Genomic DNA, 27,193 nt, shown 5'->3' on the forward strand with positions numbered 1-27,193 from the left:
GGAGACGGAGGATCGATGCAGGTGGCTGTGTGGATGGTCGGTGGAGGCTGCTAGGGGGGAGCAGTGATGGGTGTGAGGACGAAGGGCACGGGCGTCCGATTGAGCGAACGAATGAGTGATTGGATAAACAGACGGATGATGGGTAGAGAAATCGGCATAAGAAATTGGCGAATAGAATATGCCTTATGACTTTTTTAAGTATGGAGATATCACAAGTCACAAACCATGTCCTCCGTTATGTCATTACAAAATACCAGTGCTGAACCTGATGAACCTATATATGTATGAATCATCCATTCATTGTATTATTCCGTGACGTCATGTGATTCGTTCAGTTCGACTAGAAAAAGTGTTCAAAATTTTCTTCAGATAATCCTAGCTACTTAATACAACAGTACAGAGTCGAGAACAAAACCTAGCCCTGAACGGTTAGTAGAGGTACTTGTATCTTCTCCTGTCAAATCAAATCTCATATTTGCTCCTAGTGCCTCCTATCGAGATGGATTTTTATTCAGTAATAGATGATGTATTCGGTAGCCTTCAATAAATATTGTGTGAGTACGCATATTTATTTACTCGTCACACAAATCAGTTTGTTTTACCAATCAATAAAAATACTATGTTACTTGTAAAATAATTCAACGAAAATATTATAGTGTTGTTACAAATTGTTGCTTTTTTTCTCTCTGTACAAATTGTTATTTGAGCTCAAATTTCATGAGATGATAGATGACAACATGCTCTACACTATTATATTTTTGTTGAAATTATTTACAACTCAAAACATAGTGTTTATGTTGATTGATTACACAACCTGATTTGTGCAACAATTACAAATAGAAATTTTCGGCTGGCACGCCGAGCCCACCAATCCTAGTCCACCCTTGAGCCCCACATGTCAGAGACCATCTTTCTCGGCACGGGCCGCACCCGCCGACCCACCCGCCGCCGCATGCTGCTCTTACAACAGTATAGAGTCGAGAACCAAACCTGGTCCTGAACGGTTAGTAGAGGTACTTGTATCTTCACAAATCAAATCTCATATGTGCTTCTAGTGCCTCTTATCAAGATGAATTTTTCTTTCAGTAATAAATGATGCATTCGATAACTTTTAATAAATAGTATGTGAGTACACGTGTTTATTTACTCATCACACAAATCAGTTTGTGTTACCAATCAATAAAAATACTATGTTATCGGTAAAAAATTCAACGAAAATATTATAGTGTTGTTACAAATTGTTGTTTTTTTCTCTATACAAATTGTTATTTGAGCTCAAATTTCATGAGATGATAGATGGCATCATGCTCTGCCACAGTTACAAATATCATCGGTAATCGCTCATTTATTATGATTACCAGATGATTCAGTCCGCCCCACTTTTATAAATCGAGCGGTTACCGACCAAACTTAAATTTAAAATAAAATAAAATAAAATAAATGATAAAATTTGACCGATTTCTACTGAATTACTGTGTGGTTACCGCCGGGGACCATTAACCGTTTGCAAAATGGTAACTAAAACTCTGTGCTCTACACTATTATATTTTTGTTGAAATTATTTACAACTCAAAACATAGTGTTTCTGTTGATTGATTACACAATTTGATTTGTGTAATAGTTACAAATAGAAAGTTTCGGCTGGCACGCCGAGCCCACCAATCCCAGCCCACCCTTGGCCCCACATGTCAGAGACCATCTTTCCCGGCACGGGCCGCGCCCGCCGGCCCGCCCGCCGCCGCACGCTGCTCTTACGCGTCCGCGAGGCGGCGACGTGGACATCAAGCGCGCTCTCTCTCTCTCTTCCCCCTTCATCTTCTCCTCATTTCCACGGCTTCGTCTATAAGAACTAGACGAGGGGAAGCTTCTCTCCTCCTTATCCCCCCTGTCGTTTTCTCAGGCTCTCCTGCTCGGCGCGGCCCCATAGGTGGAGCACGAGTGGCCTCGTCTCAGCTCCCTCTTTAAGCCTCCGCTTCTGCTGTCGCTGTTCGGTGCGACTGTCCGCGCGCTTGCTTCCAGTGGTCGGAGGCCGGCCGGGAGGAGCCCAATGGACGAGGAGATCGGCGGCGCCGCGCGGCAGGTAACGGCTCGGCTCATCCCTCTGCTGCGAATTCGTTCCGGGTGCTGCTCGGATTTCGTTGGACTCGGGGAAGGGTCGCGTTTCGTTTTTTAGTGAATGATTCGATACTCGTTGTTGCACGATCCGGAACGCGAAGTGGTCGATTTCAAGATGGTGTGTTCGATTTTGATTCCGCGATTTGGAGCCGAGTATTGAGAAGGAAATTTGCCGCCGAATGCGAGATGTGGCGGCCGTGAACTCGTTAGTGTCAAATTCATTGGATTGCTGGTTGGTCAAGTTGGTCAAGTTGGTCAAGTAGATCGTAGCCAGAATATTGTTAGCCACAAACTAGCTAATCATGCCCGTATCCATGACATTTCTGGGATCTGGATGGGGCAAGAAGAAAATTTTGTAACTAGGTTAATTTGTGACGATTGTATTGCTTCCGTCTAATATATTCCCTTTCCCTCGCAAAAAAAAAGTTGGTCTAGATGACTGGGTTCATACGTATCATGTGATTGAATCGGGTCAACTGTTTGGTTGGTGCTTCTGCTTGCTCATGGCGACAAACCAACTGACAGACCATGACCACCCAATATTTTTCACCATTTACAGCGTTGACACGTAGTTATCCTTTTTTATGTCCACGCTAATAGCATAGCTAGTCACTGCAATATTTTATCATGATAATATTTAATTAATTGTATTTTACATAGCCTCTTTATTTAGATATTTGATTTTTATAATAATATGATTTTTTTCTAAGAGTATATTTGATATGCATCATTCCTTTTTCTATTCTAATTTCAATTTCAATTTTTTTTATTTTATTTTCTTTGAGCTTTTTATTTAGATATTTTGCTTTTTAAACCGTATGGAAATCAAATTGCTAATTTTTTATAATTTTTAATTCCGAATTTAGCTATTTATTAATCATATTTGATACGGACTATTTGATTTAATCTAGATTGTTAGATGTTTATAAAATTGAGTGATTAGATCTTTCTTTTTTTTCCGACTAACGTGGTAATTTTGTGACCTTGAGAGCTAACATGTGGCTCCTTTTACGACTTAAATAATAATATAATAGATAGATTGACGTGTGCACATTTTTTTATTTCGAATATTTTGAAATCGAATTCCCCATAACAAACGTTATTTTCAGTTCATGCGATTAACAATCACAGCAATACATAAACTGTTTCGGCCAGTGCCGCTGGAAATTTGACTGTTAGCATTGCTGCATCCGCCGTTGTTTTGCATCGGGTGCTGGATTGGTTCTGCTAGCTTACTGACCACTTCCTGCTAGTTGCTACTCACAACTTGGCATGCCTGTGGTTGTTGCTTTGTAGGTTCAGTGGAAAAGTTACTGCAAAACTCTCTCCGTACTAGCGTTTCAGAGCTTCGGTGTGGTGTATGGAGACCTGAGTACGTCGCCTTTGTACGTCTACAGAAGCTCATTTTCTGGGAGATTGAACAGTTACCGTGATGAGACGACCATCTTTGGGTTGTTTTCGCTGATATTTTGGACCTTGACACTTGTTCCGTTGCTGAAGTACGTCATAATTGTTTTGAGTGCAGATGATAACGGGGAGGGTGAGCAACTTAGTTTCATAGTTCATGTTATTGATGCTTTTTGAATTTTCTGCTTGATACGCATATGCTGTATTCCCTACTGTTTCATTGGTTGAATTTCCAGAAAGTGCTAGCTTAGCTTTGCAAAACTTCTGGCAGCTTATGCCGTTATGAGGAATATAGGAAAGGACAAGTTGTGTAACAAGAATGCTGGCTTGAGGCCTTGAGCTATACTGCCAGTTGCTTTATTTAGCTACAAAGTATTTTCTTCTTTCGATATGCATATTACTGATCGAAATTAATGTGCTATGCAGGTGGAACATTTGCTTTGTACTCACTTCTTTGCAGGCATGCAAAATTCAGTCTGCTGCCAAACCAGCAAGCGGCAGATGAAGAGCTGTCGACGTATTATCAGCCAGGCACTGGTCGCACTGCTGTTTCCTCTCCATTCAAAAGGTTTCTGGAGAAGCACAGAAAGTTGCGGACCTGTTTACTTCTTTTTGTTCTATTTGGTGCATGCATGGTGATAGGTGATGGTATCCTTACGCCAACAATATCTGGTATACAGTACATCTTCATGTCTTTGCTTTGTGTTTCACTTTGTTTAGTTGTGCAGTACATGCTTCTCTCGTTTCACATCTAATGTTGTGCCTGCTGCAGTTTTGTCAGCCATCTCTGGATTACAAGACCCTGCTACAGGTGGATTAGCAGACGGTATGGTATTGGTAACTTGTTCTTGTAACTGTAATATTTTCTAATCATTAATTGGTAGCGGATTGTCTTAAGAAGTTGTTCCATCTAGTCATGCTTATAGAGCATCAGGGCAGTTAGTTGAAGTTCCGTAAGTTGGTTCGGAGTTCAACAGCTAGGGCATCATGCTTTTCTAGATTGATCGCCTAGATTTGGGTAACGTGCGAACGCTGAACTCGTTTTGTAGTTTAATAGCCTCATAATTTGCATCATGGATCTTAAGTGCCAGCTTTAACCCATCAACATAATATTAATTCTTTGTTGTGCTAATATGCTTAACTTATAGAGTACTTCATTATAATGTTGTACAAGTTTTTAAAAAAGTACTTAATCGGTAAACCATCTATCATCAGCGAAATGTAAAAATTCTTAGTAATGCATCTCAAGAAGTTGTTATACAAGTTACTGTAACTTTGTAAGTAGTTGAAGGGTTTCTCAATACACTCAAAATACAAGCTCTATTACATATTTGAGAGTTTCCGTCACATGCTTTTTTACCATGTGTTCAAATAAGTAGGAATCGAACATAGAAATTAGAAAGAAATCGAATGCCAAGTTTTTTTTTTTTTAATTTTATTAGAAGCATCAAGTATGCTAAAAAGTTTGGAAAACATATTAGGAGGAACTTTGGTTTGATCTGGTATGACGTTTCAAGGCATCTCAATCAACTTGCACCCATACATCTCTAAATTTGTACTGTATGCTATATTATGTATTTCAACTCAATGGGTGTGACTGTGACTTGGCTTGACAGCATATTAGCATGTCTATGGTATGAAGAGAGCTTTTGTGCTCCTGTGACAGAGCCACAGGGAACTACATAAATACAATTTTGTGTGTGTGTGTGCATATGGGTTTCGTGCATTAAGAAATATACTAATTAGAAATTATGCAATGTTTTTCTTCATTGATGAATATCTCAACATCTTGACCGACCTTGTGCAGGTTCGATTTTATTAATTGCATGTGTTGTGCTTGTTGGTCTCTTTGCTCTGCAACACCGAGGTACTCATAGGGTGGCATTCATGTTTGCCCCCATTGTTGTGCTCTGGCTCTTGAGCATTGGCATCATTGGTCTATATAACATCATCCACTGGAATCCTAGAATATGTCTTGCTCTTTCTCCACACTATATTGTAAAGTTTTTCAAGACAACAGGAAGAGATGGTTGGATGGCTCTTGGAGGAGTACTTCTTGCTACCACAGGTGAATTCAAGTAGACCTGTTATCTAGCTGAAACTATTTAGTCTTGTTTTTAGAATGAATAGCTTGTCTTATGAATTTGTATATGCAGGTACTGAAGCCATGTTTGCCGATCTGGGCCACTTCACTGCTGCATCTATCAGGGTATGAAGAATGGTATTTATGTTTATGAGTTTCTCAGAACTCAAAAGGGTTTCATACTTTCATACTAAACTCTGCTCTTCTCCTTCCTGTAGTTGGCTTTTGTTGGTGCCATATATCCATCTCTTGTGCTGCAATACATGGGGCAGGCTGCGTTTCTGTCTAGAAACATGTCAGCTGTACATGATAGTTTTTATCTTTCTATTCCACGTAAGCTTCAGAACACCAAGCATTTGTGTGACTTATTGTTTCATGTGTTGGCGAAACATAGTACTGAATCATGTGCATCATGTTTGCAGGGCCGGTGTTTTGGCCTGTGTTTGTCATAGCAACTCTTGCTGCAATTGTGGGCAGCCAAGCTATTATATCTGCAACCTTTTCTATCGTTAAGCAGTGCCTTGCTTTGGGATGCTTTCCACGAGTGAAGGTTGTGCATACGTCAAGGTGGATCCATGGCCAGATTTACATACCTGAGATTAACTGGATTCTAATGGTCCTCTGTTTGGCGGTGACACTTGGCTTCCGTGACATAACAGTTATAGGAAATGCCTATGGTAAGTTTGACCACTTCAGTACTGCAGAAACTCCACAAATCTTATGGAAAACATTCCTTTCGTTCTGAAAACATATGTCTCTTCCATTTACAGCACGTGCATATGTTTCATTTCATTCAGAACGTGCATTTTTATGAGTTTGCAACTTTTGTGTCCATAGTACACCCTCTTATATTGACCACTTAATGCTATCATATATATCTGATGGTACTGCTCTTATAATGTGAAGCTGCAGAAATTTACTTTTTGGCGGTTGTACTGTATCTCAATGTCCCTTATTGGCAAATTATTCTTTTTATTTTGGCGAGGAGTTGCTATTATTCTTGGATAGGTTACAAGTGGTTCTCATATCTTTGGAGGTGGATAGTCATCAATTAGTTCTAGCATCTCTGCATATTCTGATGCATATAATGATCATCTGCTATCATAATATTTTTCTTTTCTAGAATACGTAGAAGAACCACGTATGTTTGTATTAAGAAGAAAATTGGTCCGAGACCATTATTCTGATGCACATAATAATCTGCTTGTCTGCCATCATATGATCATTTCTTCACGAGTTCCTCAGACTATTAACCATGACTAACTTCTGCTCCCTTCCTCTGCATGATCTCAGGTCTTGCGTGCATCACTGTGATGTTTGTCACCACCTGGCTGATGTCGCTGGTCATCATCTTCGTGTGGCAGAAGAACCTCCTGATCGCCTTGCTATTCCTGGCATTCTTCGGGTCAATCGAAGGCATCTACCTGTCTGCAGCAGTCATTAAGGTTCCCCAGGGAGGCTGGACTCCGATCGCAATGGCCCTTGTGTTCATGTTCATCATGTACGTGTGGCACTACGGCACGCGGCGCAAGTACATGTTCGACCTCCAGAACAAGGTGTCCATGAAGTGGATCCTGACACTCGGCCCGAGCCTCGGGATCATGCGCGTGCCCGGGATCGGTCTCATCTACACGGAGCTGGTCACCGGTGTGCCGGCCATCTTCTCGCACTTCGTGACCAACCTGCCGGCGTTCCACCAGGTCCTGGTCTTCGTCTGCGTCAAGTCCGTGCCGGTGCCGTACGTGCCCACGGACGAGCGGTACCTCATCGGCAGGATCGGCCCCAGGGAGTACCGCATGTACCGCTGCATCGTCAGGTACGGGTACAAGGACGTGCAGAAGGACGACGAGAACTTCGAGAACCACCTCGTGATGAGCATAGCCAAGTTCATCCAGATGGAGGCCGAGGAGGCCGCCTCGTCGGGGAGCTACGAGTCGTCGACGGAAGGGAGGATGGCGGTCGTGCACACCACAGACACGACGGGCACCGGGTTGGTGGTGAGGGACTCAATCGACGCCGCAGGCACATCCCTGTCTCTGACCCGGAGCAGCAAGTCGGAGACGCTCCGGAGCCTGCAGTCCATCTACGAGCAGGAGTCGGGGGGCGGCCTGAGCCGCCGGCGGAGGGTGCGGTTCCAGATCTCCGAGGAGGAGCGGCCCGACCCGCAGGTGCGGGACGAGCTGTCCGACCTCCTGGAGGCGAAGGAGGCCGGCGTGGCGTACATCATCGGCCACTCGTACGTGAAGGCGAGGAAGAACTCCAACTTCCTCAAGACGTTCGCCATCGACTACGCCTACTCGTTCCTCCGCAAGAACTGCAGGGGCCCGTCGGTGACGCTGCACATCCCCCACATCAGCCTCATCGAGGTCGGCATGATCTACTACGTGTAAACTCGCAATGGATCTTGTTCTGAACTCAGCCTTTTACTCAACATGTCGCAATGGTGTAGTTCTGTCTGTTCTGTTCCGTTTCTGTATACCTGCAGTTTTGCGAGGTATCGGGTAATGTATGTTGTAAAATATACCAAAGCCGGCGCCGGTTGCAACCTTTTGACTTCCGGGGCTTAGGCAACCTTGTAAATACATCGTGTTCATGATGGAAGTATAGCATGGCTACAAGTTTGAGCATTCTTCGTTTGTGTTTCTTGCGACAATCTTTTTTTTAAAGGATTCTTGCGATAAACTTTGACTAAGGCCCTTTTTTTTAATTATGGATTCTTAGTTTCAAAAGCAAAAGCAATAAACGATTCTCATCTAAAAACTGATTCTTATAATCCATAAAGTTTAAGGTCTGTTTATTTCGACTTCAGATTATGTCTTTCAACTTTTACAATTCAAAACTTAAATAAACAGATAGAATTTTATCAAAGTTTTTAACAATCCGTTTATTGAATTGTAGTAATCTAAGAAGCTAGTTTCTCTTAGCTTTTCATAGATCATGAAAATCTATTTTACTAAACTTTTCATCAATTTTTTTTTACAACCTATAATCTATAAGTTATTTTTTAAATAGTCGGCTGAAATAAATAGATCTGAATGTTAGATTATGATCACAATCTACAAGCTGAGATAAATAGTTGGATTGTAACAATCTAGTTTAGATTGTAACAATCTAGCAATCATCTTCCACCAACTTTTACAATCCACAGTCTGGTACTTTTACAATCTAGCTTATTACAATATATAATTTACAAATTATTTTTTACAATCTACAGCTAAAACAAATATGTCATAAGTTGTACTATAAAATTCTACAATATAGCGGAAAGAAGTTTTTCATAGAATTCAAATTGTGATAATCCACGGTCAAAACAATAAGAGGCTAACATGTGAATAAACAAAAACTTGATAGAATTTAGCTGACCAAATTTTGGAATGGCCCGAACAAGCAGTCAAGCACTCGGAGTGTTGTGCTTGAAACAACTCTACTTAGTTGCTCACAAGCCCAAATGCCATGGAGAGAGATGCAGCCAAGTAGGGAGCAGAGGATAGGGGCGCGCTTTTGATACGTGCTCCCACGGTGGTCCGGTCGGGCTTCAGACCTGGTTCGACCAGACCCCAAGAGCCCAACCAACCGGACCAGCCGCGGCTCCTTCCTCCAGTCCTCCTGCCCACCGTGCGGCGGCGACATGGCGGCGGCCGGCGACCTGAGCGACGAGGAGCGGCGTGCGCTCCGGGGAAGCAAGTTCGCGCCCCTTCCGGCGCCTCCTCCCTCCTCACAGACCAGGTATCGCGTCGCCCCTTCTCTGCTACCAGCGTCCAGATCCACTAATAGCTTATGGTTCGCCGATTTGAGCGGGTCGCGTGGTTTCGCATACGGAGACAACTTGATTCTTCTGGTTAAATTCTTGTGTGATGTTATCATGAACAAATTGCTAGAGTGAAGACTCTGTGTAGGTGCCGATTAGGGTTTGGCTCTTGGTCAGAAGGAAACTGCGTGTAATTGAAGTAAAATTGCGAATTCAAAATACCGGCGGTGTCGCTTCGAGTAAGTCCTACTTTTAGTTGGGAGAATTGTAACTCTGAGCGAGATATGTAATTCGGAATTTGATTATAGTTTCAGCACCCTTTTTGTTCATGATACCTGCCTCTGCTGATTGGTGCTTGAACATGGGCAAAAAATGACTTGAATAATTCAAAATCCACATCACTGGGATGTTATCGATTGTCATGTATGAATCTAGGTGTACGGTGTACCTGCTTTTGGAGTGACTAGGGGTTCTTTCGTTTATGCTTGCTTCTATCAGTGCAATTCTAGTTTGTGCATTTGCATAACAAGAGGAGCAAGTTGAAGCTCGTGTATGGCATGGAACATAAAAGTAGAGTTGCACTGTGGCAGATCTTATAGTAGCAATATATCATGGTTTTGTTTTCCCTCATGCACAAATAATCAGTAGAGTTTAATTACTTTGAATATTTAACGGGATTGCTTTGTGAAAATCATATGATCTTCATGAGTATTTCTTCTTTGTTAATGATCATAACATTATCCCTTAATTGCTTTATCAAATAGGATGGCTCATCCTGGAGGACCACTAACTACAAACAAGGCTGCTGCATTAGCGAAATTTCTTGAGAGGAAACTTCAGCAACCTGATGGCTTGGACTCCCTGAACCCTGACCTTGTAAAACTGGCTGTGAAAAATGCAAAGGAAACCATAAAAGCTAGCAAAGGTACACACTTCCTATCATTCTACTATTATGTATGTAGTCCTTTGGAAAAAATGTAACACGTGAGTAATATCTTTATAAAGCATACTACACATGAGTAATGTCTTTATAGAGCATACTACGTAATAATTTAAGATATTCACCGGTGATGTTCATTTCTCTTGGGTGCCATTTGGCACTTGGTGCAACATAGGAGTATGAACTGAACCTCATCTTACAGTTGCATCATCGATTTCCTCTTTATCGCATGCTTTAAAGTGTTTGTTAGTAGAAGACTGTTCAATATTTTTGCTATGTATGATGACTCACATAACTTTCTTGCATGCTCTAAAGTGTTTGTTAGTAGAAGAATGTTCAATCTTTTTGCTACGATATGATGACTCACATAGAAAAGACTAAAATGATGGCTACCTTTTGTTTTAGGACCACATGAGCTATAGTTATAGTTCGTGTAAGATTTTGTAATTTTTTAGACCTGAAATACTAAAGAATCAGGCCTGATGTCCATCAAAGTAATGCTAACGGTTTACCTAATATATTAGGATTGACTCCTAAGATAACCTTTTGTGGTTGATCTCTCCATTGTTGTTCTCATCGTTGATATTTCCCTGTTTACTTCTCGTGTATCTATGAACTAGCAAAGTTGATGATACATCCCTTAATGCACATCTGACCCACATTTTGATGACTTTATCTTGCCAATGCAGGAGAACCTTCAACTTCTGGAAGAGTAGTACGGCATGTTTCATCATTTGAGGATTGCTCTGAGGTATCTTTGTTGATGATAGCTTTCCCATGTGAGTCATTATGTGATTCCACACTTGACATTTCAAGAGTTCCAGGATTCTGAAGATTCTAAAGATGAAGCAAAAGTCAAAGGGGTCAAAAGAAAAAGGAAAAATAAGGTATATATTCTGAAGATTCGCTTAAATTATTTGCCATATATTTTTGGTTCGTTAATGTATGCAACATTTATTGAGCTGTATCTGACATAGTCATATTGTATCGCTCAGAAGTCTAAAGCTTATCAAGATGGTGGAGAACGGAGCAAGAAAAAGAAGAAAAAGAAAAGGAAAAAGTGCAAAGGTAATAGCTGTGATACATTTTATCTTTTGTCCTTTTGTTTTTTCTTTTGTGTAAAGGAAATTATCTGGTAGATAGTTTGAAGAACTGAAACTAAACTGCTGTGCCATTGTCACTGGAACGACCTACATGTCAATCATATAGCGTCTAGGTACTGTCACAGTGACAGTGTCGCCGTGGTTCAGCATATGAACCTTCTACTATAAATGGTTCATAGTGTTCTCTTGATACTGGTTTGCTCACTGGACATTGCCATATTAAATAGTTTATTATCTACACAACTATGGTAGCAGATACCACGAAAATGGAACATTTCTGTTCACGATGTCTGTGCTATCTTATTCCTTTTTATTTAATATACTATAATATTGATCTGGATACTCAAGTCGTATACTTGATGAATATTTCCCCAAAGCAGGTTGCTAAGGATTCCATGCCCCGGAAAACCTCAACAAAGAAAAGGTTGAAATCACTATGACACCATGATTCTCGAACTTCACTGGTATTAGGGAGCTAAAAGCCGTCTGCCTTCCTATTTTTCTATTTTTTTTCTTTCAAAATTCTTGGTTCCATCTGAACCTTAGTGTTGTAAACTTACTCTCCCTGCCATATGGAGCACTGGAAGTCCCATTTGCTGCGAAGTGCAGGCTTAGCATGACACATGTATGGAACATTGTAGGAACCAATCATAGATACATGGGAATTCCCAGATTGTAGAATTGAAGTTAGCAGTCGCTGTTTGCAAATCCCCTTGGGATAAATTGATATCTCTGTAACGCGAATGTCACTGTACTCCCCCTTTTTTCCTTTGCCCGCTGAAGCTATTCTTCCAGTGATATGCAGATGATCAGTTTCCCATTCAACTTGTGGTTGTATGGAAATGCTTGTCTCCTTTTTTTTACTGGATATGTACTCTACCATTCACATGAACGGCAAACTTCTGGGCCCTTTCCATTTCTTTGCAGAATTCCTGCTTGATGTGTCTTTTCCTAGGATTATGAGAGATCCAGCGACTGGTCCGATGAATCTGTCAGGCCTGTCAACGTGTCTCAAAACACAACCATGCCGCTCGTGTAGGCTGTGCTACAGCCCGTAGCATCTCCCTGCAGCCATTCCTTTAGTTTTGCTCTAGGCAGTGTACTGTCCCTGTCCGTACGCCCCAAATGCTCGCAAAGCTTGGCGAAATGGCAACGAACGTGACCCTGCTTATCCTACCACTAAACGAGAAGACTCTGAGTTGAGCTTGGAGCTGCTGGCATGGCCAGCATTGCAGCTCTAGACCGGCGTGTCCCTTTTTGTTGGCTTCTTGTCATCGGTGAAAGTGTAGTTGTGCCCCGTGGGGAAGCCGTTCCAAAGCAAACCAAACACGGGCCTTTGTTGCCATTTCTGGCGCGGGCGAAACGACCAGCCCGCGGCCTGACACGTCTCCGATTCTCTCTGCGTGAACAGTAGCGCTCGCTCCTATCCTATCATATCCTTCTACCCCCCATTCCATCTGGCCATCAACTTGGCCGTGCAGCTTTGCCCATCCCTTACACGACACCTGGTCTGCCCGGCGAAAAGTCTCGCTGCTTTTACAGTACATGTCACGGCTCATGAGTGAACAATCACCTCACGGTCATAACTCGTTACATTCCCATCCACAGTACCATGTTGATCAGTACGATCATCCCTGTCAGCAAATAACTGTTTGCTTCAATTTGGATAAGTTGCCACAGGATTTTCACAAATGCCCAGTAGAAATCAGCTCAATTCCTTGTGAATTGATGTACGAAATCTCTCACATTTCTTATAGGTCTGTGAGTCGAATGCCGATGCATGTACACACACTCTAGATCTCTAGAACAAAGGAAAAGTAATTTGGTATGGCATTGGTATGGCGCCGGCCGGCGCCGATCATTCGGCTGCAACACAACATGGCGAGCGGCTTTGCACGTCCTGGGAGCGGCGCCGGGCCGGCGGCCGGTGTGGTGGCTAGTAGCGGCTACCACTACGGAGTTGGGTGCCGGACGAGAGGATTGAACCTCCGCCGGCTCAGCTCCTACCGTAGAACTTTGCCATCAGGCTCCGTGCCTGTCCGCCGCGGCTCGGCTGCTCGCGCGATCCGCGTCGTCTCGATCGTAATCTTATCTCGGCGGACGGCGGCCGGGTCGTCTCGCCGCGCACGCGCCTGCGCGCCGTGTCTTGCTGTGGATAGCGCAACACACGGGAGCATGCAGGGCCGCCGGGCGCGCGCAATGCGGCGGCGACACGTTGTCCCAGGTCACTGCCACTCGCACGACCCTACTGTTCCCTTCTACGTACCGTACGCATCCCCTCCCTCTACCTTATCCATCCATTTCTTAATACCACATTGCTCCTTGCTTCCGTGGCGGATCCCAAGCTGAGAATTATGAAGGCTTAGCTTCCTGTTCCTTATTTTCCTTCTCTTTTTTCTCCTCCTCCTTCTCTCCCATTCTTCTTCCTCTTCCATGCCTAAAAAATTTAGAGACCTCTAAGTGTTCCCAGTAGTAGAGGCCTCCCTCGATCCACCATGCCTTGATTGGTGGAGTACATACATGCACCCATCCCTTCCTTCCTTCTACCTACATGCAGTCATGCAGCTGGGCCTTCTTTGCTTGCTGCTGGGAGTGGTTGTGGCCTCAGTCGTGTGCGTGCATATGACTCTGAATTTCTGAGAGAATACCGGTCTCTCTCTATCCATCTATCTATCTCTGTGTGTATGGAAGACATGCAGAGAGGGAATCTCCATTTGTTTCACCGCATGCACAAGTGGGGAGTGTGGAATGATGCATGCATTCCATCTTGTGGAGGGAAACGGAGTAGCGTAGTGGACTGTAGAAGCCAGCCAGAGAGACAGGCTACCTATGTATGGTCAGGAGCCCCTTTCTGCAAGGGACTGTGCTCTCGTACTTGTCAGTTTTTGCTCCAACATACAGTATGCATCTGCGTGCATGTGCATCCGCCACAACTGAGGCACTGCACTGGTCTGCAGCTACCAATCCCAAGAACCACACAAGGAGGAAACAACCGTGCCCGAAGCAGTAACTATATATGCGTGCATGTCAATGTTAATCGTTGCTGACTCAAATGCACGCGTGCATGACATTGGGGATCAGGGTTACTTGGGAACTTGAAGAAAGAAAATTAACATCTGCTCAGAGTCAATCATGTTTGTGTAATTGCATTGCTTGTTGTTTGGTGATGTGAAGATGGCAAGTGTATGGTACTGCGCTGTCCCCTTGGTACTTGGTCGCTTTCGTTTGATTAATCACACACAAACAGCAGCACTACTACTACATCAGTTTGACCAATACAAGAACTATGTCCGGTTCGTGGGCGTAGACCGGGAGTGTACTCTTAATTTGTATCACTTTATATAATATTAAGGGTTAATAAAATTTTCTTTTATGATATATATATACTATATATATATATTGTATATCTATTAAGTGTCTAAACGCAATGCAGTTCACTGTTGTGCCATCCCAATTACGACCTAAAAATAGTATAGTTGTGATCTACAAGATATGTCAGTTACTACTTATATGCATGGTCGCAACTATAGTGCTTGTTCACCTCTACGCACAAGTAGTAACTTATTCACCTCTGCGCACACCTCCAGTTACGATCTCAAAAGCAGTATAGTTGCGATCCATAATATAAATCAATTATTACAAATATATATGATCGCAACTTGATAACTTTCTCTAGTCATAATTATGTACTTTTTATCATGTGATCGTAACTTGTTCACCTCTGCGTACACCTCTAGTTACAATTAAAAAAAAGTATAGTTGCAATCCACAAGATATGTCAGTTACTACAAATATATATGACCGTAACTCATTACCTTCTCTAGTTGTAACTCGATACATTTTCTGGTCGTAATTATGTCATTTTTATCACAAATATATATGACCGTAACTCATTACCTTCTCTAGTTGTAACTCGATACCTTTTCTGGTCGTAATTATGTCATTTTTATCACAAATATATATGACCGTAACTCATTACCTTCTCTAGTTGTAACTCGATACCTTTTCTGGTCATAATTATGTTATTTTTATCATGTGATCGTAACTTGTTCATCTATGCACAAACCCTTAGTTACTATCCTAAAAATAGTATAGTTACGATCAACAAGATAAGTCAATTATGATACTAAGTTGTAACTGCAGTATAGTACAAATCGTAACTGGATGTCTACCATATTGTAACTGTATAACGATCATAAAATTTCATCAAAATATAGCTTTCATAGATCTTATTTTGTTAAGTATATTTTTCCAACAATATGATTCAAATGGATAAAAAATCGGATATGTGGTTCTAGATATATTGCATTTTAACTATTCAAATCAACAAAAAAATCTCCTGCATGCAGCTCTGATGGGTGGGATGGATCTGTACGTGGTTGTAACTGATCTGCTTAGCGGGTTGTAACTACAATTTTTGAAGTTGCAACTGGGGCGTGTGTGGGAAAAACTAGCTCTGTGGCCGCAGACGCAGAATAGACTTGTCGCGTGTGTGTATATATATGATTACTTGGTACTTCAGGAGTATGTATCATATTTGGTACTTCAGAAGTATGTACTCTATATATGTATTTTATTACATAGGAAGTATCTTATGTAATAAATAGTATTATATGGAGCATGTGACTATATAAGATCATCCAAGTGGTATATATAGTTTTTTTTTACATATTTTTTTAGTGTATTACATTTTATGTACAAATATAAAGGTATTATCAAAATCTAATAAAATTGATGAACTTATTTTCTATTTTTTCATATAGTTCACATTGGAGTATCTTAGAATAAGTATATAAGTATACTCATAGTAACAAAGGAGTATATCTAGTTCATTTATGTAATATATCATAGTAGGGAGTATATACTCTGAAAGTACAGACTAGTTTTCTATAGAGAGAGAGAGGGGGGAGAGAATTATAGCCGTCAGCTTCAACTTCCGATTACTAGCAGAAAGACAAAAAAAAAGTAAGCATTAAAAAAAATCGTGAAGACTAGCAACGCAATGCTGAATATGAAAGAAAAAGGAAAGATGTTGTAACTGAAATGGCACACACAAGAAAGAGCAAATGTTTAGCGGTGTGTATCCTAATTATATATAGATTGGGAGTGTACTCTTAATATGTATCACTTTGATATAACATTAAGGGTCAATAAAACTTTATTTTATGAAAAAAAGAGCAAATGTAGAAACTTTAGTGCTTGTAAGCAATGAAGAACAATATATAAACTGAGATGAGAGTTCAAATTTGAAATTATTAGAGCAAGTCTTGGAGCTAGCTTGTTAATTTTGTGAGTGCACTTTTCACTGTTAAACCCTGTCTCCTTCTTCCTTTATTCAAACCACAAGTTGGTGAGACAAATATGCATGCCCCAAGTGGTCTTTTTCTACCTTTTCCTTAATTATTATGTTTAGTGAGCCTGTCTTGCATATATACTTGTACATGTCCCACTCCCTGATCTCTTTCCCCAACACTAATTAATTAGTTCTATAAAAGAGGTCTAAACCCTAAAGTCAAGGTAGTGCAAAGGCCACCCCCAAAACCCGGTGAAATGGACAACAACATGTGTCTTGTATGTCGTGCTCCTTCCATCATAATTAGTACTTCTGGTCTCTCTGCAAATTAACAAACTTAATCACATTTTTTTTGTAGTACATCTTGTCATGGACACTATGTGGAACCTCCCTGCCCTTAGATTGTGCTCCAACTGCCTTCTCTCTCTCTCTCTCTCTCTCTCTCTCTCTCTCTCTCTCTCTCTCTCTCTCTCTCTCTCTCTCTCTCTCTCTCTCTCTCTCTCTCTCTCTCTCTCTCTCTCTCTCTCTCTCTCTCTCCAGTTGAAGACCACACCTTCTCCTCACACCTTGACTTGGTCCCATGTTGCATTTCACAAGCCAACATATGCCAAATTCACACGAGAGAGGGCCAGAGGGGTAGGGGAAGTCAAGGTCATCAGATAAGATCCTGCACTCTACATATGTAGATCTCTCCTCCTTGCATTTGTAGAAGCTATGCCGCTATGGCCTTAGATGCAACAATTGCACCAAATGCAGCTCTTCATAAGAATCCAAATCACCATTGTTTTCATGAGGCAAGGAAGTCAAGGCTTTGTACACTCCAAGAACAACCTTTTCCAGATGCTTCAAACGAAGAACAACGCGGTTTTCTCACTCGTTTAAGCGACCGCTTGTACTGTTTACACTGTCGAATTGTGCTATCTCAACGGTATAGATAGTACGAGCGGTCGCGTGTACAAGTGGATCCGCATTTCTATACCAAGAAGAAAAACACACCAATTTGATCATTTCTTTGCATATGCTTAATCAACATAGTATATAGACACTATAATCTTCGTTTGAAAAGTCTTATGCAAGATATTGAAGTTTAATTACCCGAGGAAAAATTAGGTGGGTAAAAAGTGGTATCCACTAATCCGTGTGTTCTACTGCACGAACCGATCTCACATGCCACACACTTAACAGTCGGTCGATTGACGTTTGCTGCATTGGATGCATTGCTCGACGTCCCTTTCGGTTTGGCTCTCTCTCTATCTTTTTGACCCCAAAAAGCCATCTATTAGGCTCTTAAAAATGGCTCTAGAGAGACATGAAAGGGATACTTCACTCGTTTTCTGATTTAATATCACTCCTTTCAATAATCCGATTTGTTCGCATTTGAACCTCTCACCGGCACGCACATGCGCACTAATCTATCGAATGTCGATTACGAATAAATTATGGGAGTAAGCTCAATGCGATTGGGATGGATGATGATCATTGTCTCATGCAAAGGAAAGCATGGCTTCAACCAGAAAAGGAGTCAAGGAAGGGAGACCCACTGGACCCTCACCTCATGTGAGAGTCACTCAAGGCTGTATGCATAGAACCAAATAACGCACATCAAAATATTGGCAGCCCAAATGGCATGAGAAAGAGTGCCTTCTACACATTTCATGTTGTTGTTTTTATCTAGTGCGCAAGCTAGCTAACCACTCACTTCTACAAAAAAGACATATCAATACCGGTTGAAAAATAGCTTCACTACCGAATTTTCAACCAGCACTGATGTATCGGCACTGGCACGGTAACTCAACATCAGTGCCAGTTCGAGCTACGAATCGACACTTATGGTATTTTCAAAAAAAAAAAGATGACCAATAGGTGTGACACCACCGAACCCACTCATTGCCGCGGCCACTCAGCCACGCACGCTCTGCAGAGAAAAATGCGGCAGTATGAAGGCCACCACCACAGATTCGCCGTTGCGCCTACGAGCTGAGCCTGAGTCCCCGCCAACCCTGGGCTCGCTTGCCGGACCAAGCTCCCTCCACTACCTACGAGCCCGCCTACACAACACATCAAAGAGGATGGGATGGGATGGGGTCAAATCAATACATACCATTACCACCACTAGCAAATCCAATCAAATCCAATCCAGTCTAACGAATTGCTAGGAGACGACAGGGAGAGAGAGATTGGGTACTCACATCTTATCTGAGGGGAAGACATTGATATTCGATGGAGGATTGGAGCCGAATCCACCCTGTAACTCTAGCACCATCCACTCTTCCTCCGCAGAGAACTTGCAGCCGTTGTTGCAAAAATGTTGGTTGCATCACCATCATGATCAAACATGCACAAAAAACAAGAGACAACAAATTAATCAACGCAAAGCTCTGCACTAGTGGATAGATGACGAGGGATGAATCAGGATCAATGTAGCCTAAACCCAAGCAATAAACACCCAGCACAAAATGGCCACTCGAGAAATCCAAGTGTTTTGGGACCCTTCTGCACCACCTCCCCTGTCGTCATGTCCCTCCTGCCGCCCCACCGGTGAGCGTCGCCAGGTGTTCGAGCCATCGCCTGCCAACCCATAGCAGAACGCAACGCGATCCTACAGGAGAAGTGTTCCAGGAGAGAGGGCAGCGGGGCGAAGCAGGAGTGAGGGAGGGAGAGAGAGGAAGAGATAAGATGGAGAGAGACACTGTCAGCCGAACGAACGCTAGGACAACCAAAACACGATTCAAGGAAATTTTGGGTCCGGTTACTTTCAGTTGGCGGTTGTAACTGGAACCGGCACTGATAGTCTATTTTAGTGTCGGTTTTTAACACCTTGATCACTGTTCGCGTGTGGGAACTTAAGAACCGGCACTGATAAATCTTTAGTGGTAATTCCTGTATAATCGGCACTGATGTGCTGCTACTTTTGATCAGTTCTGTAGTATTGACTCCATTATATTTGAAAGTTTCTTACACGCAAGGAGGCGTTTTTTTTAGTTTGCATGTATTGCGCAAGCAAGCACATGCACATAGAAAGCAAAGCCATATAGCTTGAAAAAAAAAGCACATTATCGTGTAGCATTTTGACATGTATCATAATAGCTATGGTAGTAGTATCTTGGACTATAGATCACAAATAATGCTTAAAAGGGTCGATGACTAGATACGTATATTCTCTCTTCTTTGCCTCCTTTAATTTTCTCGTCAGTGGCAGGCATCTTTTCATTATCTGATTAGTTTGCAACACTCGGTACTCGGCAGAGAATCATCACTGCATGCAAGGCAATAGATGTCTTATGTAGGACCAACTGAAAGGTTATGTATCTTGTTTTGGGGGCTTCTTGGTCACTAGCTCGATCAGTCTTGCTACATATTATGGCTGGGGTTGTAATACCTTTTCTTTTTCCTTTTTGAGAGGCTGGGGTTGCAATCTTGAGGACACCAGAAGCATGCATGTCATATCTAGGATGCAAGATGCTAACTTGCATGCATGTAGCACTGTCATAAATGAAGTGTATGAAACTAAGGAGAGAAGAGGAGAACATTCCAACAATTCTTTTCTAGCAACACACATCTGGCACAACATTCCCCTCTTTTACTGGTCCTAAGGTTAGGGCACACAAATCCAAACACACTTGGAGAAGAGAGATGGTGTCCAGACCAACTTTCAACTATTTCCTTTTCCTCCTAGACTAGAATTAAACAAGTGCAGTGCAGTGCATGGATGCATACATATCACCCCTGCCATCTCATCTATAGTGGGAAATGCAACTTGATAATACGTATCATCTATCTCGACTATCTATTATTTTTATTTATCTATTGATTTTTCACATCTATCTTTTTTTTTTCACCTAATCTTTTAATATAAATTTCTTATAGCCGAAATAGAATATGCATAAGTACTAGGTTGTGAAATTTTCTCCAGTCCCATCCATAGTACCCCTCCATTCCCTCCTAAAAGACACCTCCAAGCCCCATTTAAATACCACCCATCCCTCACTCTCTTGTGAGCACTACTACACTACACAAAAACCTCAAGCAAGCAGTCAAGGTACTAGGAAGTGTAGCTCACATTCACAGCAGCTAAAGGCCTAAAGCCTAGCTAGCTCACTTGTGCTGCCATGAACACTCGAGGCAGTAGCAGTGGTAGCAGCAGCAACCACACCCTCATGGCGTTCTCCGAGCAGCCGAAGCCGGCGGGCCAGCCGCAGCCGTCCCCTCCGTCGTCGCCGAGCGAGCGGCCCGCGACACGGGGCCGCCGGCGCGCGCAAGAGCCCGGCCGGTTCCTGGGCGTGCGGCGCCGGCCGTGGGGCCGGTACGCGGCCGAGATACGCGACCCGACGACCAAGGAGAGGCATTGGCTCGGCACGTTCGACACGGCGCAGGAGGCGGCGCTCGCCTACGACCGCGCCGCGCTGTCCATGAAGGGCGCGCAGGCGCGCACCAACTTCGTATACACGCACACCGCGTACAACTACCCGCCGTTCCTGGCGCCGTTCCACGGGCAGCCGTCGTACGCGCACGCGCCGTCCATGCAGTACGGCGGCCATCACGGCAGCATGGGCGCGCCGCACATTGGCTCGTACCACCATCACCACCACCTGGCTCCCGCGGCCTCCGGCGCCTCCTCCGCGTCGGGCGAGTGCTCCATGCCGGTGGCCGTCGATCGGGCCGACGCTACGCTGCTGGACCATAACGGCCACGACTTCCTGTTCTCCAGCGCCGACGACAACTCGGGTTACCTGAGCAGCGTGGTGCCGGAGAGCTGCCTCCGTCCGAGGAGCAGCGCGGCGGCGGTGGAGGACTTGCGGCGGTACTCCGACGCGGACGCCTACGGGATGATGGGGCTCCGGGAGGACGTGGACGATCTGGCGCAGATGGTGGCAGGGTTCTGGGGCGGCGCCGGCGAAGCGGACCAGCTCGGCGCGTGCGGATTCCCGGCGGGCGGCGGGCACGCTGGGGACATTGTCGCGTCGTCGCAGGGGTCGGACGCGTACTCGCCCTTCAGCTTCCTCTCCCACTGAACTGCCGCGCATGCGCTGCATTTGCATCAGTCGCCCTGCTCAATTACTTTGCTTAATTACGATCGATCGTAGTTGCCTGTTTCTTTTGAGAGTTGGATCATCAGTGCGTGCGTAGCATTTAGCAGTAGAGCAAAAAGAGTGGCTTGGCGCCCTAGCTCCATGTACTTAGGCTCTTCAGTTTTCTAGTACAACTAAGTTTCAACCTTCATGGCTTCATGCATGCATGACATGTCAAGCACTTGCTTGTGTCCTCGTTGGAAATCATTTGAAAACTAGGTAGCGGCAGAGAGGAGCGGCAAAGTACGAGCGTGCCTGCCGAGTGACCAGGTGAAGGCGCAGTTCCGAGAAGCGGATGTTACTAGCCGGATTCAGATAAGGAACAAGGCAAGTACCCGAAAAGTTGGGTGCAAAAGCTAGGGGAGCAGTATATTGCTGCACCAGGAGGCTGTGACAGTTGAACGGAAAGCTCCCGGCCGGGACAAGTGTTAAAGCAAGCAACCCTTTCGTCAGGATCAGATCACGCCGTGCCGTGCCGTGCCGAGTCCAAACTACAAACTCTCCATGCAAGGGTAGTGTTTAATGTACAACCTGTTGTTTGCACCGCAGCAACTTTGGTCTAATCTGAAGTCTGTTGCGTTGTATTGACTGTAGCATGCATCATGCTGACACGCGCCTGCACGAATTACGGAATCAGGATGGGAAAAAATAATCATACTACTATTGTAGCTACGTATACAAATGGTGAACTATACAACGTACGTGGCCGGCAGGGGTACTGCACGTCTGCACGGAAGTCGTGATTGGTACAAGTATATGTTTTTTAAGGGTATAGAGTGGACGCATGCTATATATGTATTTCGCACTTACACTATAAGTATATATACCTATGTGTCCATATACACGTTAAGAAGGGATCGAGAAGCTTGAGGTCTTTGATACGCGGAAATATGTAGTACCATTGAACGCGCACGTATGTTGTCGGAGTATTGAGTAAGGGGGCGTCCTAGCTAACGGGTCCCACGAGGGGTATGACGATCGACGGAGGATATTTTCTGAATTCTGACCCATCGCATGACCAGATCTAAACTTGTACCAACAGCGTAAGGCTTGCGCGACCAGTTTTCTTACGATATTACGAGATCCCGCAACTAGTCATTGCTAGTTGCGGGATCAATCCTTACCTAACTCATCTAATCGTATTTATTGCTATATACTCAAGTGTTTTCCTTCCTCAGTCACCTCTTCTGGTGAACAAAATCATGGCCGACACGACTGGACGCTGCCCCGTCCTGTAACATTAAATACTATGGATGGGGCCTTGCAGGCCAGCGCAGCACTGCAAGTGCTCACGAGATAGGGTTGTTCGTGCGCACGCCGCCTCGACCAGGGAAGCGCCGGAGTGGGGTGTCCACTGACGGCCCGAGGCTCCGCCCCACCGTGCAAGCCGCAAGCTCGCACGCACATGGGTGCGGCCTTGCCGTCGGGTGCCATCCCCCTTCTTGTGCTCCGGGGAGCCCACCACGAGCATCCCCTCCCCCTGCGCGTCTTCAGCCGCCGTCCGGCCAAGCCGCCGCCTCCCCCTCTCTCTATGGTTCGGTCAAGAAAGGAAAAAAGAAAGAGAAGGAAAGAAGAGAAGAGAACAGAGAAAAAGAAAAGAAAAGAAAAGGGGACCAATGTGGTAAAAAAATCAGGCGACATGATGTTCACATCATCAAAACCGCTTAGAGAAATTACTTCAGGGGGTTAAGTGATCTGGTATTGAAACTTCGAGGGAGTAAAATGGAAAGTTTGAAAATTCAGGGGGCTATCCGGAGTACTGACATAGTTTGGAGGAGTAAGATGGACTTTTTCTTATTTATAAAATTATTGTAGCTACATACTGCTCATCTAATACCTGTAGCAGAAGATCTGAAGCATCCATTCTCGATCTAGCGGCTGCCAAAGGATAAAGGCAGAGGATACGGATTCCTAGCTACATACTACTATCCTACTACTTTGCTATGGGCCTTTTCTAGTGCTCTTTGTCGTCGAGCCACCATGAGGCTCACGAAAGATCCCGTAATCTTCATGCCTTCAAGAATCGTCGGCACCATCAACTGCAAAATCGAACATAGTGAATGCGTTACCAAAACAATCAAATAAAAAAAATTACCTCCGAACATATATAAATAGATATTGTTGCACATACCTTGCATATTTCAACGGCTGAAGCCTTCCTGATGCCATCTTCATGGTCGTTCATATGCTGGTTAAACTCGCGGTGCATGGCCTTCACGTCGCAGTTAGAGGCATACTCTGACAGGCTCTCTCTCGGGAGCTCGTGGCTGAGAGCTTCGAGAGCAGCCTCGAGCAGGATGTGGCTGACGGAAGCCAGCCCTCTGAGAGCGCCGAGGAACGACGTGACGGTCTTCTTGCTAACCGTTCTGTTGTAGGAGGCGTCGGCTGCGTCGAGGAAGATGTCCACGTACGGCCGAAGAGTCTTGCGGACTGTGCCCGTGGAAATTTCGTTGGTCGCACCGATATTCAGGCACGCACTGTCCTGAGGTTTTCCAAGAAGAAAAGTTTGATCAGCAAGAGGTTAAACGTATGGATCTTGAGAGCCATCTTGAGGATATGGGAAGACATGAATAGTTACCAGGACATGGGAAGCCACCTTGAGAGCTTGGTTTGCTGATAGGCAGACCTGCGCCGACATCGCTGTGGCCTCAACGTACTGCATTGTTCACCAACGAGTTATGGAACGATTATTATCGAAAGAATTCAGGGAAGAAAGAAGTAATAATGAGCTCTATTTGCTTGTGGTTCTACCAACCAAGAGATTATGAGCGAGCAATACTTACCAGGCAGCCATGGTCAATGCCGATGATGTCGACGTAGCGGCTCATCACGTGCTCCCTCTCCTCAACGAAATGATCGGCCGACTCACGCGTCGGCTGGACGCCGCCGCGGTTCTGCGCTCGGACCGCGACGCGCGGGCGAAGGGCGGCAATTTGGCTTTGACGCAGCTTCAGGCTCGGGTAACAGCGCTCACGCTGGCCCGATGGAACGATCGCCAACGTGCTAGGCGACCTCGCGCCCATGGACGCCGGGGATGGCGACAAGTGACGGCAGCTCTGAAACGTGGCCATGACCGGACCGCGGCCTCGATCGACCGATCACCTCTCCTCTGACGCGGGATGGATCGGGGAAGACGACGCTGGGACAGTTGGTCTGGGCGGCGCGTGCTCGTGTGTCTGTCGACTGCCGGCGTGAAGCAGCTTGGCTTGCGCTTGCGCTGTGGACTTGTGGTTGATGGCAATGGTGTTGGCGATAGATAGAGGCAGAGCGTGGAAGGTGGATTCTACTCGGACACGGAAGCAGGTTGTTTTTTCCGATTCGGAACCAGTAGTCCGTATGACCGACTGTAGGATCTCTCCGATAGGATGTGGCCTGCCTCCAATTTTACCATTCCTTTTTTTTGTGCAATATCTATCTCTACCTTAAAAACCCTTTCTTTTTTCTGCGTGTCACCGTTTGTATACAGTATAGTGCACAAGAAAACGTTTTATTCGTGCCTCAAATAACGTTACAAACGTATATCTACTGTATCTTCCGTACGGTGCGTAGCCTTCGGCGCCCAGCGTCCAATCTTCTTTCGCGACTTCTTGCAACCATCCGATCCCGTCCAATCTTCTTGCAACCAACTACGGCACGAGCACAACAGTGGGCTCACCGATCTCAAGCATTTCTCTTTTTTTTTTTTTTTCCTGCAGTTGTGCCAATTGCGTGCAGATTGCGCCAAGATCTGCACCCCAATTACTAGCATCTTACTGCGACCGGCAAACAAGTGCACAATAAGGCAACAATCCAATTCTAATGAAACAAAGATGATCAGGTGTGCAAGTATATGGGATCATGGCACAATTTGATGTTAAGTGAACAGGAAGCGCAATCGGTGTAGGTAATCGTGAACAGATTCTTATCGTATCTAAGTTTCTGAACTTGCTGAAGAGGTTAAGAGCCTTAACAGGTAAAGCAGGGATGCAAACAAAGAGCACCGAAATTTCAGGAAGCTAGTGCAAAGCTTTCGTTATGAGTTAACTATACAGCTGAGAAGAAGCTGAACTATTGCTCTAACCAAATTCAGGCCACCGGACAGCGTCATCTTTTGTGTTAAGCGTCTTCGATGGACGGGTGCTTTTAGGTTCATCGTTCCAAACCATTTCCATCTGCAGAGAACACAATTCTTATTGAAGCTGATAACTCCATTTGCGTGCCCAGCATGCGACAGGGGCACCCGTTGTGGTTCTCTTTAAGTTCAGAAATTGATCATGCTCTGATTAGCACATACGTACCTCACCAATTATTACCGTGTCTCCCTCCTTAACTCCACGTTTGACGAGAGTTCTGTTGACACAACATACCTCAAGAGCATATTGAAACCTTTTCTAGGAATCTGAATTGGGGCCGTGGCCTTATGATCATGATTCCACGAGCATCTATAATTTTGATTTTGCATGAGTAGTTTGCCTTTGTTCTATGGCGTAGTCGCTCGCGAGTTAGGTTCTTACGCTTGTGATGACTTTTGATCCGACAAGTCCCTCGATAGCGACCAGCGCTCGACCCAGGTGGGACAGGTGTCCTCTTGGTCATTAGGGTGGCCCTCAGCACGACAAGCCTCTCAGTGGCGACCAGCGCTCGACTCGAATTGGGACCCGTGGTCTTGTGGTCATGATCCCACGAGCGTCAATACCTTTGACTTTTCGCGGGTGGCCACATCTGGTTCTCACCCCATTAAGGTGAGCGATCACATAGAAAAAACTTGGCTGCTAGAGAACCAACCACATATTCTAATATTTCTAGCACCCGACCGTCTGGTCGGAAGAAGAAAAACTTCGACCAGGCGATCAAGCCTTTGAAACGGAAAAAAATACAATTTAGTGGGAAATCGTTTTTGTTCGTGAAATGCTGCAAAATAGAGAGCCTGGTTTCTAGAATTTTTAAAGACTTATAAGTCATGTTTACACGCTCGTCCGGAAGCCCTGCAAAATAGGAAAATATACTCGTTTCTGAGTAGCCTTACATATAGAACTGATGTTCCACGAGCTGTGTGATTTACGGCCGACCTCCATGGCGAACTTGACCATGTCAGGTCGAGAACTATAGACCGCATCGGGGTTGCCCGCGAACAGTGTCTGTTTTGAACCCTGTGGTCATGGAAACATCCGGGGTTTCATCATCATTGGGTTGCTCAGATTTAGAGCACATTCGCGAAACTCTTCGCTCGGGTCTGTATCACCCTCTTGCTGCTCCACCTGGTCACTACCCGAGTAGTTGGCCATCGAAGGTGGTTGACATGCGATCTTCGACTGGCGAATCGAGTCTCATGGTTCGTAGTTATTCAATGCTTGGGCTGGTTAATTGATATATGAGCCATGGTACAGTCATAGCACACATCATTTCATCAGCTCGCAAGCATCCTGGAGGATCGTGGGCCGAGAGAATCCTTATCG

At 44.4% G+C, this 27,193-nt stretch overlaps 3 protein-coding genes across 4 annotated transcripts; all 3 read left to right on the forward strand.

Annotated features, from left to right (window-relative positions):
• The first annotated feature begins 1,784 nt into the window (after positions 1-1,784).
• LOC133891996 (potassium transporter 7) lies at positions 1,785-8,232 on the forward strand. The gene is made up of 9 exons (XM_062332733.1): positions 1,785-2,080; positions 3,412-3,655; positions 3,949-4,194; positions 4,295-4,348; positions 5,330-5,590; positions 5,679-5,731; positions 5,824-5,938; positions 6,028-6,282; positions 6,899-8,232. Exons 1-9 carry the CDS (start codon positions 2,048-2,050, stop codon positions 7,993-7,995), a joined length of 2,358 nt encoding a protein of 785 aa, XP_062188717.1. The 5' UTR covers positions 1,785-2,047; the 3' UTR covers positions 7,996-8,232.
• Positions 8,233-9,079: 847 nt separating this feature from the next.
• Positions 9,080-12,157, forward strand: LOC133893589 (uncharacterized). Of its 2 annotated transcripts, none has more exons than XM_062334648.1 (6): positions 9,080-9,331; positions 10,118-10,278; positions 10,983-11,044; positions 11,118-11,180; positions 11,292-11,361; positions 11,777-12,157. In XM_062334648.1, exons 1-6 carry the CDS (start codon positions 9,234-9,236, stop codon positions 11,782-11,784), a joined length of 462 nt encoding a protein of 153 aa, XP_062190632.1. In that variant the 5' UTR covers positions 9,080-9,233; the 3' UTR covers positions 11,785-12,157. The 2 variants fall into 2 exon arrangements, with proteins under 2 accessions (XP_062190632.1, XP_062190631.1); XM_062334647.1 differs by having other exon boundaries at positions 9,085-9,331; positions 11,289-11,361.
• Positions 12,158-20,709: 8,552 nt separating this feature from the next.
• Positions 20,710-21,817, forward strand: LOC133893582 (ethylene-responsive transcription factor FZP-like). The gene has a single exon (XM_062334638.1). It carries the CDS (start codon positions 20,799-20,801, stop codon positions 21,699-21,701), a length of 903 nt encoding a protein of 300 aa, XP_062190622.1. The 5' UTR covers positions 20,710-20,798; the 3' UTR covers positions 21,702-21,817.
• Positions 21,818-27,193: the final 5,376 nt, after the last annotated feature.

The sequence above is a fragment of the Phragmites australis genome, chromosome 15 (genome assembly GCF_958298935.1).
Source record: "Phragmites australis chromosome 15, lpPhrAust1.1, whole genome shotgun sequence".
Classification (NCBI taxonomy): domain Eukaryota; kingdom Viridiplantae; phylum Streptophyta; class Magnoliopsida; order Poales; family Poaceae; genus Phragmites; species Phragmites australis.